Source organism: Sinocyclocheilus anshuiensis, unplaced genomic scaffold (genome assembly GCF_001515605.1).
Source record: "Sinocyclocheilus anshuiensis isolate Anshui unplaced genomic scaffold, SAMN03320099.WGS_v1.1 scaffold329, whole genome shotgun sequence".
In the NCBI taxonomy this organism is placed as follows: Eukaryota; Metazoa; Chordata; class Actinopteri; order Cypriniformes; family Cyprinidae; genus Sinocyclocheilus; species Sinocyclocheilus anshuiensis.
This window is the reverse complement of record NW_015540881.1, coordinates 2,314,739-2,327,751: the sequence shown is the minus strand read 5'-3', so window position 1 is coordinate 2,327,751 and position 13,013 is coordinate 2,314,739. Positions and strand designations below refer to the sequence as shown.

Sequence of the window (13,013 nt, the reverse complement as noted above, 5' to 3'; positions counted from 1 at the left end):
TGATGATATGATCATTCAGTCAATACAGATAGTTCATAAAAACATTAAAAACAAGCTGGGCTATAACATAACCCATTAAAAAAACTCACACCATGTCTACACCGGACGCGAGTGGTGCGATCCGACAAAAGACAATAGAACCCAGTGATGTTGTCTACACTGGATGCGGCGCGGCACCATGCGATGCGACACGATCCCCATCAGTAAACTGATGCCTCGTTCTATTTATGACGAACTGTACTGACACTACGTTCAGATGATTTGCAACTGTAGTGTCAACAAGTGTAGACAGAATTTTTAGCACAGCGGGGCGCGGCAAGACAACTGTCGCCGCATCCGGTGTGTAGACACGGTCAGACAGTGTCTGCTCTATTACAAATAATAATTTATATTAAAAAAAAATTCCTAAAACAGCAGCATTACAAGATGGAAATATAGACTAGCAAAGATATTTACACTTGCTCTGTCCAACGTCCATGACACTAATGCCGAGTTCACACTGCATGACTTTCAAACTCGTCGGATCACCATTGTTTTCACACTGCGTGACTATCTGGGGTCGCATTCAGTTGCTGCTGTGTTCACACTGCACGATGGATCGGCGACAGGAGGTTACACACTGGGGGGGGGGGGGATCGATTTAAATCGTAAATCTGATTTTTTTGTGAAAAAATCAGGGATTTTTTTTTTTAGGCCATATCTCCCAGCCCTAGTGTGAGTGCAATCTCTATAAAATTATTTCTGAAATTTATTATAGGTGGGGGAACCTAATTGTTGGGTTTTGTAGGATGAAATTCATGTTTTTAACTCATTTTCACATTCTTGTCATAGTGCAACACGGGAAACTGAAAGTAAAGACTCTCTCAAGAGCTCCAGCGCTGCAGACCAGCAGTCCTACAGTAATCCTGTTAGAGAAGAATACGATTTAAAGTCTGCTAAGTTTTCTGAGATGAGCGAGGAGAAACGTGCCAAACTACGAGAAATCGAGGTATACCTAAATGCTAAATGTACTAAACATAATTCTTCACATGCTTGAAAGCTGTTAAGAGATCTCACTCATTTTTCTTTGTCTGTTGTAGCTTAAAGTCATGAAGTTTCAAGATGAACTTGAATCTGGAAAACGACCCAAAAAATCTGGACCGAGTATTCAAGAACAAGTAGAGCTTTACCGGGACAAGCTACTACAGCGGGTTAGTATGAATTTTTTTGCTTGTTTTGTTTTTGGTATTACTGTACTATTTAGTTGGAAACCACTATTTTTAAACATTTTTCAGGAGAAGGAGAAAGAGACCGAGAAAGACAAAGAGAAAGAAAAAGAGAGAAAAGACAAAGATAAATCTGATGTGTCCCACAAAGAGAAGGACAAAGATGACACCACTCCGGGCAGAAAAGAAAAGTAAGATACCTCAACATTACTTCAGGATTTAAGAAATAGAGACATTTTTGAATACATTTGTTATTGTGTTTATCTTTAAACAATTTGATTTCCTTCCCAGAAAACGGAGGCATAGTCCCTCCCCCAGTCCCACCCGAAGTAGCAGCAGTAGGCGCGGCAGGTCGCCCTCACCACGATCAGAGCGCTCCGATAGATCCTATACAAAAGACAGCTCTCGATCGTCTTATAAAGACTCTCCAAGAGAAAGTAACCGCAAGTCATCTAAAAGGTAAACTAATAGTATCCTCTCTTAATCTTCATTGTCACAGCTTAAAACTCAATCCTGTGGCTTGTCTTTTCTTGTCTTTGTCTGTCAGTACATGCATGGTTATGGACGCAGTAAATTATGAAAGTAATAAACCATCTAATTTTGAAAAATTATTTTAGGTCTCCTTCACCCCCAAGAACACCTAAGAGGTCGTGCAGGTCCAGGTCGAGAACACCCAAAAAATCCTCAAAGAAATCCAGATCGCGGTCACGATCGCCTCACCGTTTTCACAAGAAATCCAAAAAAGGCAAACACTGAGACTTCTGGCTATTATGGGAAGATGCCTGGGTTGTCTTTTGTGCCTCAAATTTGTCCTGTAAATCAGTGTGAAGGACATTCCTTCTTTCACCCCTCCTTTTGAAGCTCACTCACATTGGAGAACAGTGTTCAAGGGTTATATATAGGGTGTTTTATAATGTCATTTAGGAGCTTTCTTTGATGTTCAAAGTGTCCGAAAAGAAAATAACTGCAGTGGTTGGGGCAAAACTCCGTCAACATGAAAACTATTGTCTTATCATTTTTTTTTTTTTTGGTCATTGTTTTTAGATCTCTTGAAACTGACTTAAATTAAACTAGTGTAAGTTTCAGTTGTATAGATGTTTGCTTTTCAATAAAGACACAATTTATGTGACTCTTCTTTGAAATGGCTTAGTTTTATGTGAATACATCCCAAATAAACATTTTAAACTGAGTGTATTAAAATAGCTAACTTATTTTAAGATATTTTATAAAAGTTGCATTCTAGGCCAGGGGTTTTCAATCTTTTAAATGCCATGGACCCCCAAATATGATCATCCTAAAATTAAATAAAAATTGAATTTATACATTTTGAAAATGTAGTATTCACTATAGTACATCCTTCTCTCCACTCTCTGAGGCAGAAGTCTCTATCATCCTTTCCAATCATCCTACTACTTGTCCGCTTGATCCTATTCCATCTCACCTCCTTCAAGCCATTTCTCCTGCAGTTGTACCTGCACTCACTCCCATCATTAACACATCCCTTCACACTGGTGTTTTTCCCTCTACATTTAGACAGGCTCGTATAACCCCTCTACTTTAGACCAAAATGCCACTGCAAGATTTATCTTTAATGAGCCGAAAAGAACGCATGTCACACCTCTGTTCATCAATTTGCACTGGCTACCAGTAGCTGCTCGCATAAAATTCAAGGCATTAATGTTTGCCTACAAAACCACCACTGGCTCTGCAGTCTGCACCCATTTACCTAAATTCATTACTTCAGAGTTATGTGCCCTCTAGAAGTTTGCGTTCTGCAAGTGAACGGCGTATTATTGTGCCATCTCAGAGGCATAAAATCACTTTATTTTTCTTTTTTTTCTTTCCTCACTTTATTTACAAATTTTCAAGTATTACAAATTTTTTCAATATTTCAACTATACAGTTTAGATAACATTTTAACACTAGGTAGGTATAAAGAAAAGGGATCTGAATGAAAAATAGGAAACTAAGAAACTATCAAAATAACAGATACAATCAATTATCTCCAAGTAGTAAAGCGCAATTAGTTATCCCTAAAAACAAATACACAAATTACAGTCAGCAACCCTCCACCCCACCCAAAAAATAAATAAATAAAAACACATTCTGCACTTGTGCCAGCTAGTAAGAGAAAATTAAACACTACATAATACAAGTGTGGTCACCCACTAGGGGGAAATTGAATAAAATCATTATTTTCAGTTGAGCAGGGGGGGTATACGTTTCCATATACTCAAGAAAAGAGCCCCAAATTGTATAAAAGTTCTTTGAAGAGCCCTTCAGTGAATGTCTAATCAATTCCAGTTTGATAAAGTGAAAAATTTCTTTAATCCACATTGAGTGGGTAGGCGACGTAGATGATTTCCAATGCATTAGAATCAAACGTCTAGCCAGAAGTGCTACAAAGGCCACAAAATCTGCCTTGTAACCTATGTGATGAACTGGTAAGGGAAGTGTACCGAAGAGTGCTGTTATCGCTACAGTTTGATTATTATCCCAACTACCTGAGATATTGTCTCAAATATTTGAACCCAATATCCATGTAAACTTGGGCAGAACCAGAACATATGTGCCAAGGTTGCGGGACTCTGACGACAACGGTCACAGATAGGATCAACATCAGAGTAAATTTTAGAGAGTCGGACCTTAGTCCAATGGGTACGGTGGAGTATTTTGCATTGGATCCAACCATGATTGGCACATAAAGATGAGGAATGTACCCTGTATAAGATACTTTCCCATAATTCCTCTGAAAATATATTCTGATAAATCTTCTTCCCACTGAGTTTTTATAGATGTTAGTGAACTTCTATGTAGGGAACATATTTTGTCATAAATATATGAAATCATCCCTTTACCAATAGACCTCGGTTCTAGGAAAGAGTCCAAGGGAGTTGTAGTGGGGAGACTACGGAATTGAGGATGCTTATCACGGATAAAAATAAAATCACTTTCACTGACTTTTTCATTAACTGTTCCCTCCTGGTGGAATGACCTGCCCAAATCAATCCGAGCAGCTGAGTCCTTAACCATCTTCAAGAAACGACTAAAAACACATCTGTTCCACCTTTATTTGACCCTCTAACTCTAGCACGTTCTATTCTATTTTAATTCTACTTTATATTTATCTTTTTTTATATAAAAACAAAAACAAAAAACAAAACACTAGCTTTCTATTTTTTCTAATCTATCTACTTGTTTTTCTTGGTGCGTGTGTGTATAATATAAATATACACCTTGCTACGTGTACTGCGTTAGGCTAACCGAGACTTGTCATTTGCACTTATATATTGTTGCTCTTTTGTTAGTTTTGACTGCTTTTATTGTCCTCATTTGTAAGTCGCTTTGGATAAAAGCGTCTGCTAAATGACTAAATGTAATGTAGTACTGTACTATTAGATGTATTGTTTAAATTAGTTTTTGTGAATAAATTTGTCATTTTGTACAAAATTGTTATTTAGTTCAATTCTATTTTTATGTTTTTACCCCCCTAAACATTTTCAGGGACCGTAGACTGAAAACCCCTGTTAAAACTACTTATGCATGATTATGCAATGACTTCACGGCGCTCGCGCAATATAGGAAGTGCGTAGACACCGATCTTACGACATTTCCGCAAGTACACAAACAAGGAAGAATCGTTTAGTCCATGTTTGGTCATTCTCAAAAATGAGTGCAATAAAGTCCTGCGGGATTTTGATGAGTTTTTGCTGCATACTTACGAGCACATATGCATCTTCCGACGTCTTCGATGGTGTTTTGGGAAACACGGCGTCTTGTCATAAAACATGTCAGATGACTTACAGTTTGCACACTTATCCACGGGTGAGTGCGAGACATTGAACCAGTTATGGCTGTTTACTAACAAAGAAACGCTATTGAGAATTTTAGCCAGTCGTTAGTTTGCGTTTTTAGGAGCTTGTGCGTTGAAATGTTAGAACAATAACAATGAGGAAAGCGGAATTAGACGCGTTTCTTTATTTGGCCTGTTTGTTTTGTGATTAGGAGGAGGCGCTGTATGCCTGTGAGAGAGGATGTCGTCTCTTTTCCATCTGTCAGTTCGTGGGTGACAGCAAGGATCTCAACGAAACCAAAGCTGAATGCGAGTCAGGTAATATTAAGTATTGTCTGTCTGAGTCCTTACAGCATTCACTTATCTTTGTGTTGATAACAGTGTGTTTGTTTGTGCTTGACTTCCTGCAGCCTGTCGTGAAGCCTACACCCAGTCAGAGGAGCAGTATGCATGCAATCTAGGATGCCAGAGTCAACAGCCATTTGCAGAGCAAAGAATAGAGGAGGTGTGAAAAACATTTGAATAATTCCTTTACCTGTTTACTGTCTTTCAATCGTCAGTTCTACTTGAATTTCACCAGTGTGCTATTTGAAATCACTGTTTGTTTGTTTGTTTTGGTGGGAAGTTGTTGACCATGATGCCCAGGATCCATCTCCTGTACCCACTGTCTCTGGTGAGGGGTTTCTGGGAAGACATGATGAGCCAAGCTCACAGCTTCATCACCTCATCCTGGACATTTTACCTCCAGGCAGATGATGGCAAAGTGGTCATTTTCCAGGTAATGTCATGATGATGTATTTTGGCCCTTCGTAGTAAAACATTTGGACATCTCCTGTGCAAAGTAAGAAGTAAAACTTATTTCTAAAGTGCCATTGATCAAGATTTTTGCTTTATCTCATTTCTAGTCTGAGCCGCAAGTTCAGTTTATCCCTCAGTTTGAATTCCAGAGAGACGAGACTGAGGAGTCACAGAGCACTTGTGAGCACTTCACATAACACACACAATGTTTTCCTCTATGATTATTAAGCAAGCTTTGGAAAGTGTCACTTCATGACTGTTTTACATGTTTTCAGACTTTAATAATCATAATATCATATATGTTAAAGTGGTTGTTCGGTCGTTCATTGGATGGAAGTGGATCTGAATGCAAAATTGAGGTTGATTGTAAGAAAGGGGTGGGATTTAAGCAGATTAAATGATTGAAGAATCTGACATGTATCACAGAGAGAAGTTTGTAATTTCACGGGATGATCCAGTTATTACATTTTGATAAAAAAAAAATGAGCTCCCCAAATATTTTTTAATATATATATATATATATATATATATATATGTTTTACATGTTTTCAGACTTTAATAATCATAATATCATATATGTTAAAGTGGTTGTTCGGTCGTTCATTGGATGGAAGTGGATCTGAATGCAAAATTGAGGTTGATTGTAAGAAAGGGGTGGGATTTAAGCAGATTAAATGATTGAAGAATCTGACATGTATCACAGAGAGAAGTTTGTAATTTCACGGGATGATCCAGTTATTACATTTTGATAAAAAAAAAATGAGCTCCCCAAATATTTTTTAATATATATATATATATATATATATATATATATATACACACACACGCGCACAGTACACACATACATTATGTAAACAAAAACTTTTATTTTGGACGCAATAAATTGCGATTAATCGTTTGACAGCACTAATATATATATATATTATATATATAATTTATAAACATGCATGGATGAACCGTTCACAATAAGATCAATAACATATGTTTAGAGAACCGAAAACAGGTGAACTTTAATCTCTTGACATTGAAGTTGAGCGTGTAATATCTGTGCCATTAGTAGGACCAAGCAAATTTGCTGCCTACTTGTTTTGGCTGCCCAGTATAACAGCATTTGCTCAACTAATTGGTCAGGTTTTGAGCCAAGACTACCTTTTATTTGGAGGAACGTGTGTTTTGCTGCTGCTAGTGGCACAAAAATGACATACTGTAGTTTTAAGATGTCATGTTATGAAGTCTGTAATTATGTAATAACAGTCATGATTGGTCCGCAAAGGCTGACTTAACTGTGTCACTTTCCACAACATCATCTTAGCATCATTCTCTTAACAGAAGTAGTTTCAAGATCTCAACACTGATATTGGACCCCTTGTATTATTAATAGTTGTAGATCAGGAAATGAAAAACCCTATTTATAAAGACTACCCAAGAAGCTACATTCAGGAGAGAGACAGAGACATGTTCATCGATCGAAGCAACTCTGAGGACGATTACAACCTCTTCAGCTGTCTCTCAAGGTCGGGCACATGTTGATCTGGATTTTAATCTCTATTGATTTGTTGCAGTCTGTTGATCTTGTTGAATATGAAGCAATCCTGGGTTTTTTTTGTACCGGTAGGAACCCGTGGCTGCCTGGCTGGATCCTGACCACCACTCTGGTTCTGTCTGTCTTGGTTCTGATCTGGATTTGTTGTGCCACAGTGTCCACTGCTGTTGAGCAGTACGTCCCTGCTGAGGTAAACCACTTCACATTCACTCATCTTCATGTTTTTTTAATTATTGGTTAGTTGGTTATGTTTAACTAACTCATCCACATGTTCTCCTCCTTTTAACAGAAGCTAAGCATATATGGGGATATGGAGTACATGAAGGATCAGAAACTGACCCCGTATCTGCAGTCCTCTCTGGTGATCATCAGATCTCCGGGTGTGGAGGAGCAGGAAGCTGGACCTCTTCCATCAAAGGTCAATCTGGACCAGTCTAACATTTAACCAGTCTAGCATCCAAAGAAATTGAGCTTTTGGTTTTCTCTTTCAGAGGTGTGGTTATAGCTTCAAACGCATTGACTATGGGTTTCTTGGTTCTCCTTTTTTAAAATTTGAGAAGCGTGGACTGTGGGGAATATATTCTGTTGATGTTTTGGCACTTTAAAGGCATTACCTATCAGACTGAAAGCTCTGTAGGATCTGAGTTTTTCTGTTTACTGCCCATTTGTAGAGATGAAGTCTTCTTGTTTCCCTTATTCGATTTTAAGTGTTCTCAATGTGATCAAAAACAGCTTGTGATTTGAGGTACAACGTGTTGCACAATGACATTAACGTTTTGATTTATGCTTTAGTACAAGATATCTCTGCTGCAGGGAGTGGAAATTTCTTGAACTGCCATAGAGACGAGAGTCGTAAAGTCAATAAAGGCATTATAAATGAAGTTGTTTTGCGACCTCAGATTTGTCATCTAAATATTAATAAACAAACCTACTAAAAAGTGTTCTGTTCTCACGTTTTGTTTTTAATTTAAAAGGGTCATATGATGCGATTTCAATTTTTCCTTTCTCTTTGGTGTTACAAACTCTCGGTGCATAAAGAAGATCTGTAAAGTTGCAAAGACTGAAGTCTTAAATCCAAAAAGATATTCTTTATAAAAGTTAAGAGTCAGCCACACCTACCTAAAACAGCTCATTCTAACACGCCCCCACGTCTACGTCACTATGTGGGAAGATTTGCATAACGCCGCCCAAATGTTCACGCAAAGAAAGAAGGCATAACTTCTATTCTCGCTGTAGTATTGTTGCAGCCGCCGCCGCCATGTCGTGAAGGCGCTGTGTGTTTCCTTTTTATGTTTACGCGGCGCGATGCAACGCAATCCGTAATTAATTCCCCACTGGATGCAACAAATGCCTTGTTTATAATGGGTTTTAATGTTTTTGTCTCGTCGCTCCGGCCGGACAGGGCATCACAATATGGTAAGTTGCGTAACATTTCCGTCACACGCTTGAGGTATTCGGCCAATCACAACGCACTGGATAGCTGGCCAATCACAGCACACCTTGCTTTTCGGACCGATGAGCTTTGTAAAAATCGATGCGTTTCAGAAGGCGGGGCATAGAGGAGAAACAATAATGTACAGTATGTGGAAAATAATGTGTTTTTTGAACCTTAAACCGCATAAACACATTTCATTACACCAAATAATGTTCTTTTTAGCAACATCATATGACCCCTTTAAATGGATAGAGTTGTAGTGCAGGGGTTTAGTGTGAATTTTGTCATTTGTTTGGACTAGTCAAACCTGACATGATTTTTGTCTGTGGGCATGTCAATGCTGACAACAAAGATTTTATGTGCTGATAGAAGTGCTGATGTTGTTAGCAAGGTACCATCTTGTAACACTCTTCTGACCATTTATATAGGCTTCTGAAGACTATGTTTCTGAATACCAGATGTAAGAATTGCACATTATCATTTTTTGAAGTAAATACATAAAAAAAAAAAAAACCAACAGGAGCCAACCTCGAGTAAGGAAATTAGGTTACATGGGTCTTTAATGACAGTTAGTTGAATTAGGATTATTGTTATCTATTCTTCTGTATTGTTTGAGAATATTTTTTTTCAAACTGAGACAGTCTGGTATACCAACATTAGAGAGAACTGAAACAGAAAAGGAAGGTAAGATGTACTTCTCTAACTGAGAGTTCCTTTCTCTTTCTGGACAGAAACACAATCAGTGAATGTATCAAAACTAAATATTGTTTAATGTTATTATGAATGTTGTTACATACGACATCATTCAAAAGTTTGCAGTCAGTATTTTTTTTCCTGAAATTAATACATTTATTCAGCAAAGATGCATAAAATTAATTGAAAGGAACCGTAAATATATGCTGTTCTTATGCACTTTCTATTAATCAAAGAATAAAAAAAGTATGTTTTCACAAAAATATTAAACAGCACAACTGTTTCAACATTGAAAATGAGAAATGTTTCTTTATCAGCAAATCAGCATATTAAATATGTTTTAAGGATCATGTGACACAGAACACTGGAGTAATGCCTGCTGAAAATTCAGCTCTGCCTTTACAGGAATAAATTATTTTAAAAGTATAAAATATAGAAAACTGTTACTGTAAATTAATGCACCAAATAAATGCAGCCTTGGTGAGCATAAGACACTTTCACATAAACATATGACCCCAAACGTATAAATAGGTACTGTATGTATCTGTATAGAAAATTACTATGTACTTTTATTAAACAAATACAGAAATTTGCTCTTGCAATGTTGTGTAAATTATCTAATGTTTAAATTAATTACAGTGTGAAGATCACAACACAGAGTGTGCAAAGCATTATATCCAGTGTTGGGGGTAACATATTACAAGTAACGCGAGTTACGTAATCAGATTACTTTTTTAAAGTAACTAGTAAAGTAACGCACTACTTTTTAATTTACAAGAGAATATCTGAGTTACTTTTTAAAATAAGTAACGCAAGTTACTTTTTTTTTCCAATTTATTGATTGACAGCTCTCCTGTCCTCATGTTGAGAGAAATCAAGAGTGTAGTTCTAACATAAATATGAATATGCATTCATTCATCTCACTCACACAAAAAAAAAACCACACAGATTCAGTATTCCTCAAAATGAATACAAACCTGCAATAATTAAATGTTAAACAACACAAATATCCTTTATGTATTTAATCCCATTCTATTAACCAATTGCTTTGCTTCTGACCTTCAATGATGCAGTTCAACCATACTAATAAGCACAAATTACTCTAGACAAACATTTGTGTGTTTTTTTTATTGCTGAAGTGTGTTGAAATTTCTTCTTCTGCGTTCTACTGTACGGACGTAAATGTACTTTCCCTTCAGCCTGAGGCTTATTCATTTCACTTTTGGTGTGAAAAGGCTTTTATATTTGCCAAAAATATAACTTTTTTATTTTAAAAACAAACAAGCAAGCCCTGTCCAGATGAGAAAAAGTAACGCAAAAGTAACGTAACGCATTACTTTCCATAAAAAGTAACTAAGTAAAGTAATTAGTTACTTTTTTATGGAGTAACGCAATATTGTAATGCATTACTTTTAAAAGTAACTTTCCCCAACACTGATTATATCTAGCCATGAGGCTGATGGAACAGAATGAGTGTTTTCATCAGGTTGTTGCAGATCCTGCACTAGAAGGGCTGTGTGTGTCATTGGGATCATTCTGTCTTGTTTGTTCTTCAGTGTAATGACATATGGTTTTGGTTTTTGGCATCCCTAATGCACCTCCAAGTGTTATTTTTTTGTTGTAACAAGTGGTCGCACATTCACGACAGTAAAGTTTCGTAACTTTACAGTTGTCTATGGGAGGGTCAGAGAGCCCTCATATTTCATCAAAAATATCTTAAATTGTGTTCCGAAGATGAACGAAGGTCTTACGGGTTACAAGAGGGTGAGTAATTAATGACAGAATTTTCATTTTTCTGCCCTGATGTCTGTCCTGTGGAGAGGAGTGGTGGGCCTGCACCCTTACTACTATTGATATTGATATAAAGTACTACTATTGATGAAATATTCAATATATAATTTATCCTGTATTAAACATTTGAAGAAGTTACTTTGTATGTTTGTGTAAGCTATTCTGCAATGTATGAGAGCCAGGTGCATTTTGAAGGCCTCAAGGCCAAACTAAATAACTATGTCCTTACTGCATTTATGAATATAGAATACAGAAGGAAGTACCAGAGCTGGGGGATGCTACAGAAATAGATAATGTTGAAAAACTTATTAAAATCCTGACAGCTCATTAAAAGCCTAAAATGTATATGCCTCTGCAACCTTGGGCACCCAGAAAGGAGTAGATAAGAGAAGATATATTTTTGAAAAACAGACTAGCAGGTAGTTTTCTATAAAGAAAGCAAGGGTTAGGAAAACTAGTAAACAATTGTGGAAAGTACTGGGAATGCCATATCAAAGAAAGGTCTGGACGCTCATTGGACAGTGACCGATAACAAAATTGCACAAAGACGGTCAGCTGGCATCTCGGCTTTGTTGTCTTCTTGCAAAAAATTTGCAAGAAGATTTTCTCCATAACACTATACCAGTACTGTTACTGTATATCCCGCAGTCTGTGTCAGGACGACAGGCAGCACTGCGTGACTGATCTGATGAATACATTTGCATCACAGGCTAAAAATACAAAGATTTCTGAAAATGAAGCAATATATTAAAATAGATTATGGCAGTGATTCCCAAACTAGGGTACACATAAATGCCCCTTTAATGAGTCGCATCTTTTTAAAAGTAAGGAAAAAATGTTGGGAAATACTGGATTATGAGATGTTTTGTACAGCTTTTGATGTACTGATATTGCCGACATGTGTCATTTGTAACATATTTGTTCTCTTAAGGCCCAGATTTTTGCAGTCTGGGTGAGTCACTGCTAGTTGCCTATAAAGTCAGAGCCAGTGTTCAGATTTTACCTGACTTCTTTCACAGAAATGTACATATTGTATGAAAGGCACAAACTCAGCTTCAGACCATGATTCCATCCAGAGGATGGCGTTTGAGATCTTGAGCCAATTTTAGAACATGTATTGTATTAATTTGTCACGTCTCCTTGCACCGAGGCACGTGTTTCTGCATTTTTTTGCATCCACAATGACTTGAAAGTCTGGTAGTGTGTGATCCTCAGTCATTTAGTGTCATTTCTGTAACCGTTTTGGTATGTTTTAAAATCTGTTCTTTAATTAGGGTTGGAGCTAAACTCTGCAGGACACCGGCCCTCCAGGACCAAGTTTGGACAGCCCTGCCCTATGCCGTAGCCTGACGTGCACCTCTCCAAAAATCTAACAGCGCGTCAATTCTACGAGGACCACAAGCACTGTGATTGGTCTGCATAGCCTACGGCGCAGGTCTGACGCAGAAGTATAAATCAGCCTTAAAGGGGTCATAGGATGCTACATGCACTTTTACAAGTTGTTTTAACTGAAATGTGTGTTGGCAGTGTGTACACAACCACCTTATAATAATAAAAATCCACCCAGTGTTTTTTTTTAAATCTGTTAAATGTTTTCCCTTCTCAAATCGAGCCGATCTCAGATGCCGGTCTGTGTGACGTCACACAGACAGGCCCCTCCCACGATAGTTTGATTGACAGTAGCGTTTGAGCACAGACTGGACTGGTGTCTTACCTTAGACCCGCCCTGAGTGAGCTGTCATCAGTCCGCCATTG

General features: G+C 37.5%; 2 protein-coding genes across 4 annotated transcripts in view; both read left to right on the top strand.

Annotated features, from left to right (window-relative positions):
- The window catches only part of LOC107688511 (U2 snRNP-associated SURP motif-containing protein-like), a 17,859-nt gene extending 15,881 nt beyond the window's left edge, over nucleotides 1-1,978 (top strand). For 2 of the 3 annotated variants that reach the window (XM_016486202.1, XM_016486200.1), the window contains 5 exons: nucleotides 832-988; nucleotides 1,080-1,194; nucleotides 1,273-1,396; nucleotides 1,497-1,664; nucleotides 1,823-1,978. In XM_016486202.1, the coding sequence (XP_016341688.1) occupies nucleotides 832-988; nucleotides 1,080-1,194; nucleotides 1,273-1,396; nucleotides 1,497-1,664; nucleotides 1,823-1,961 (703 nt within the window). In that variant the 3' untranslated portion in view covers nucleotides 1,962-1,978. The remainder of the gene's footprint in view (nucleotides 1-831; nucleotides 989-1,079; nucleotides 1,195-1,272; nucleotides 1,397-1,496; nucleotides 1,665-1,822) is intronic. The other variant, XM_016486201.1, reaches the window with a different exon arrangement.
- Nucleotides 1,979-4,800: 2,822 nt separating this feature from the next.
- LOC107688510 (transmembrane protein 59-like) lies at nucleotides 4,801-8,280 on the top strand. Its single transcript, XM_016486199.1, has 8 exons — nucleotides 4,801-5,030; nucleotides 5,211-5,316; nucleotides 5,409-5,503; nucleotides 5,624-5,776; nucleotides 5,904-5,976; nucleotides 7,178-7,310; nucleotides 7,412-7,529; nucleotides 7,629-8,280. The coding sequence occupies exons 1-8, from the start codon at nucleotides 4,875-4,877 to the stop codon at nucleotides 7,782-7,784; spliced, it is 990 nt and encodes a 329-aa protein (XP_016341685.1). The 5' UTR covers nucleotides 4,801-4,874; the 3' UTR covers nucleotides 7,785-8,280.
- The last annotated feature ends 4,733 nt before the right edge of the window (nucleotides 8,281-13,013 follow it).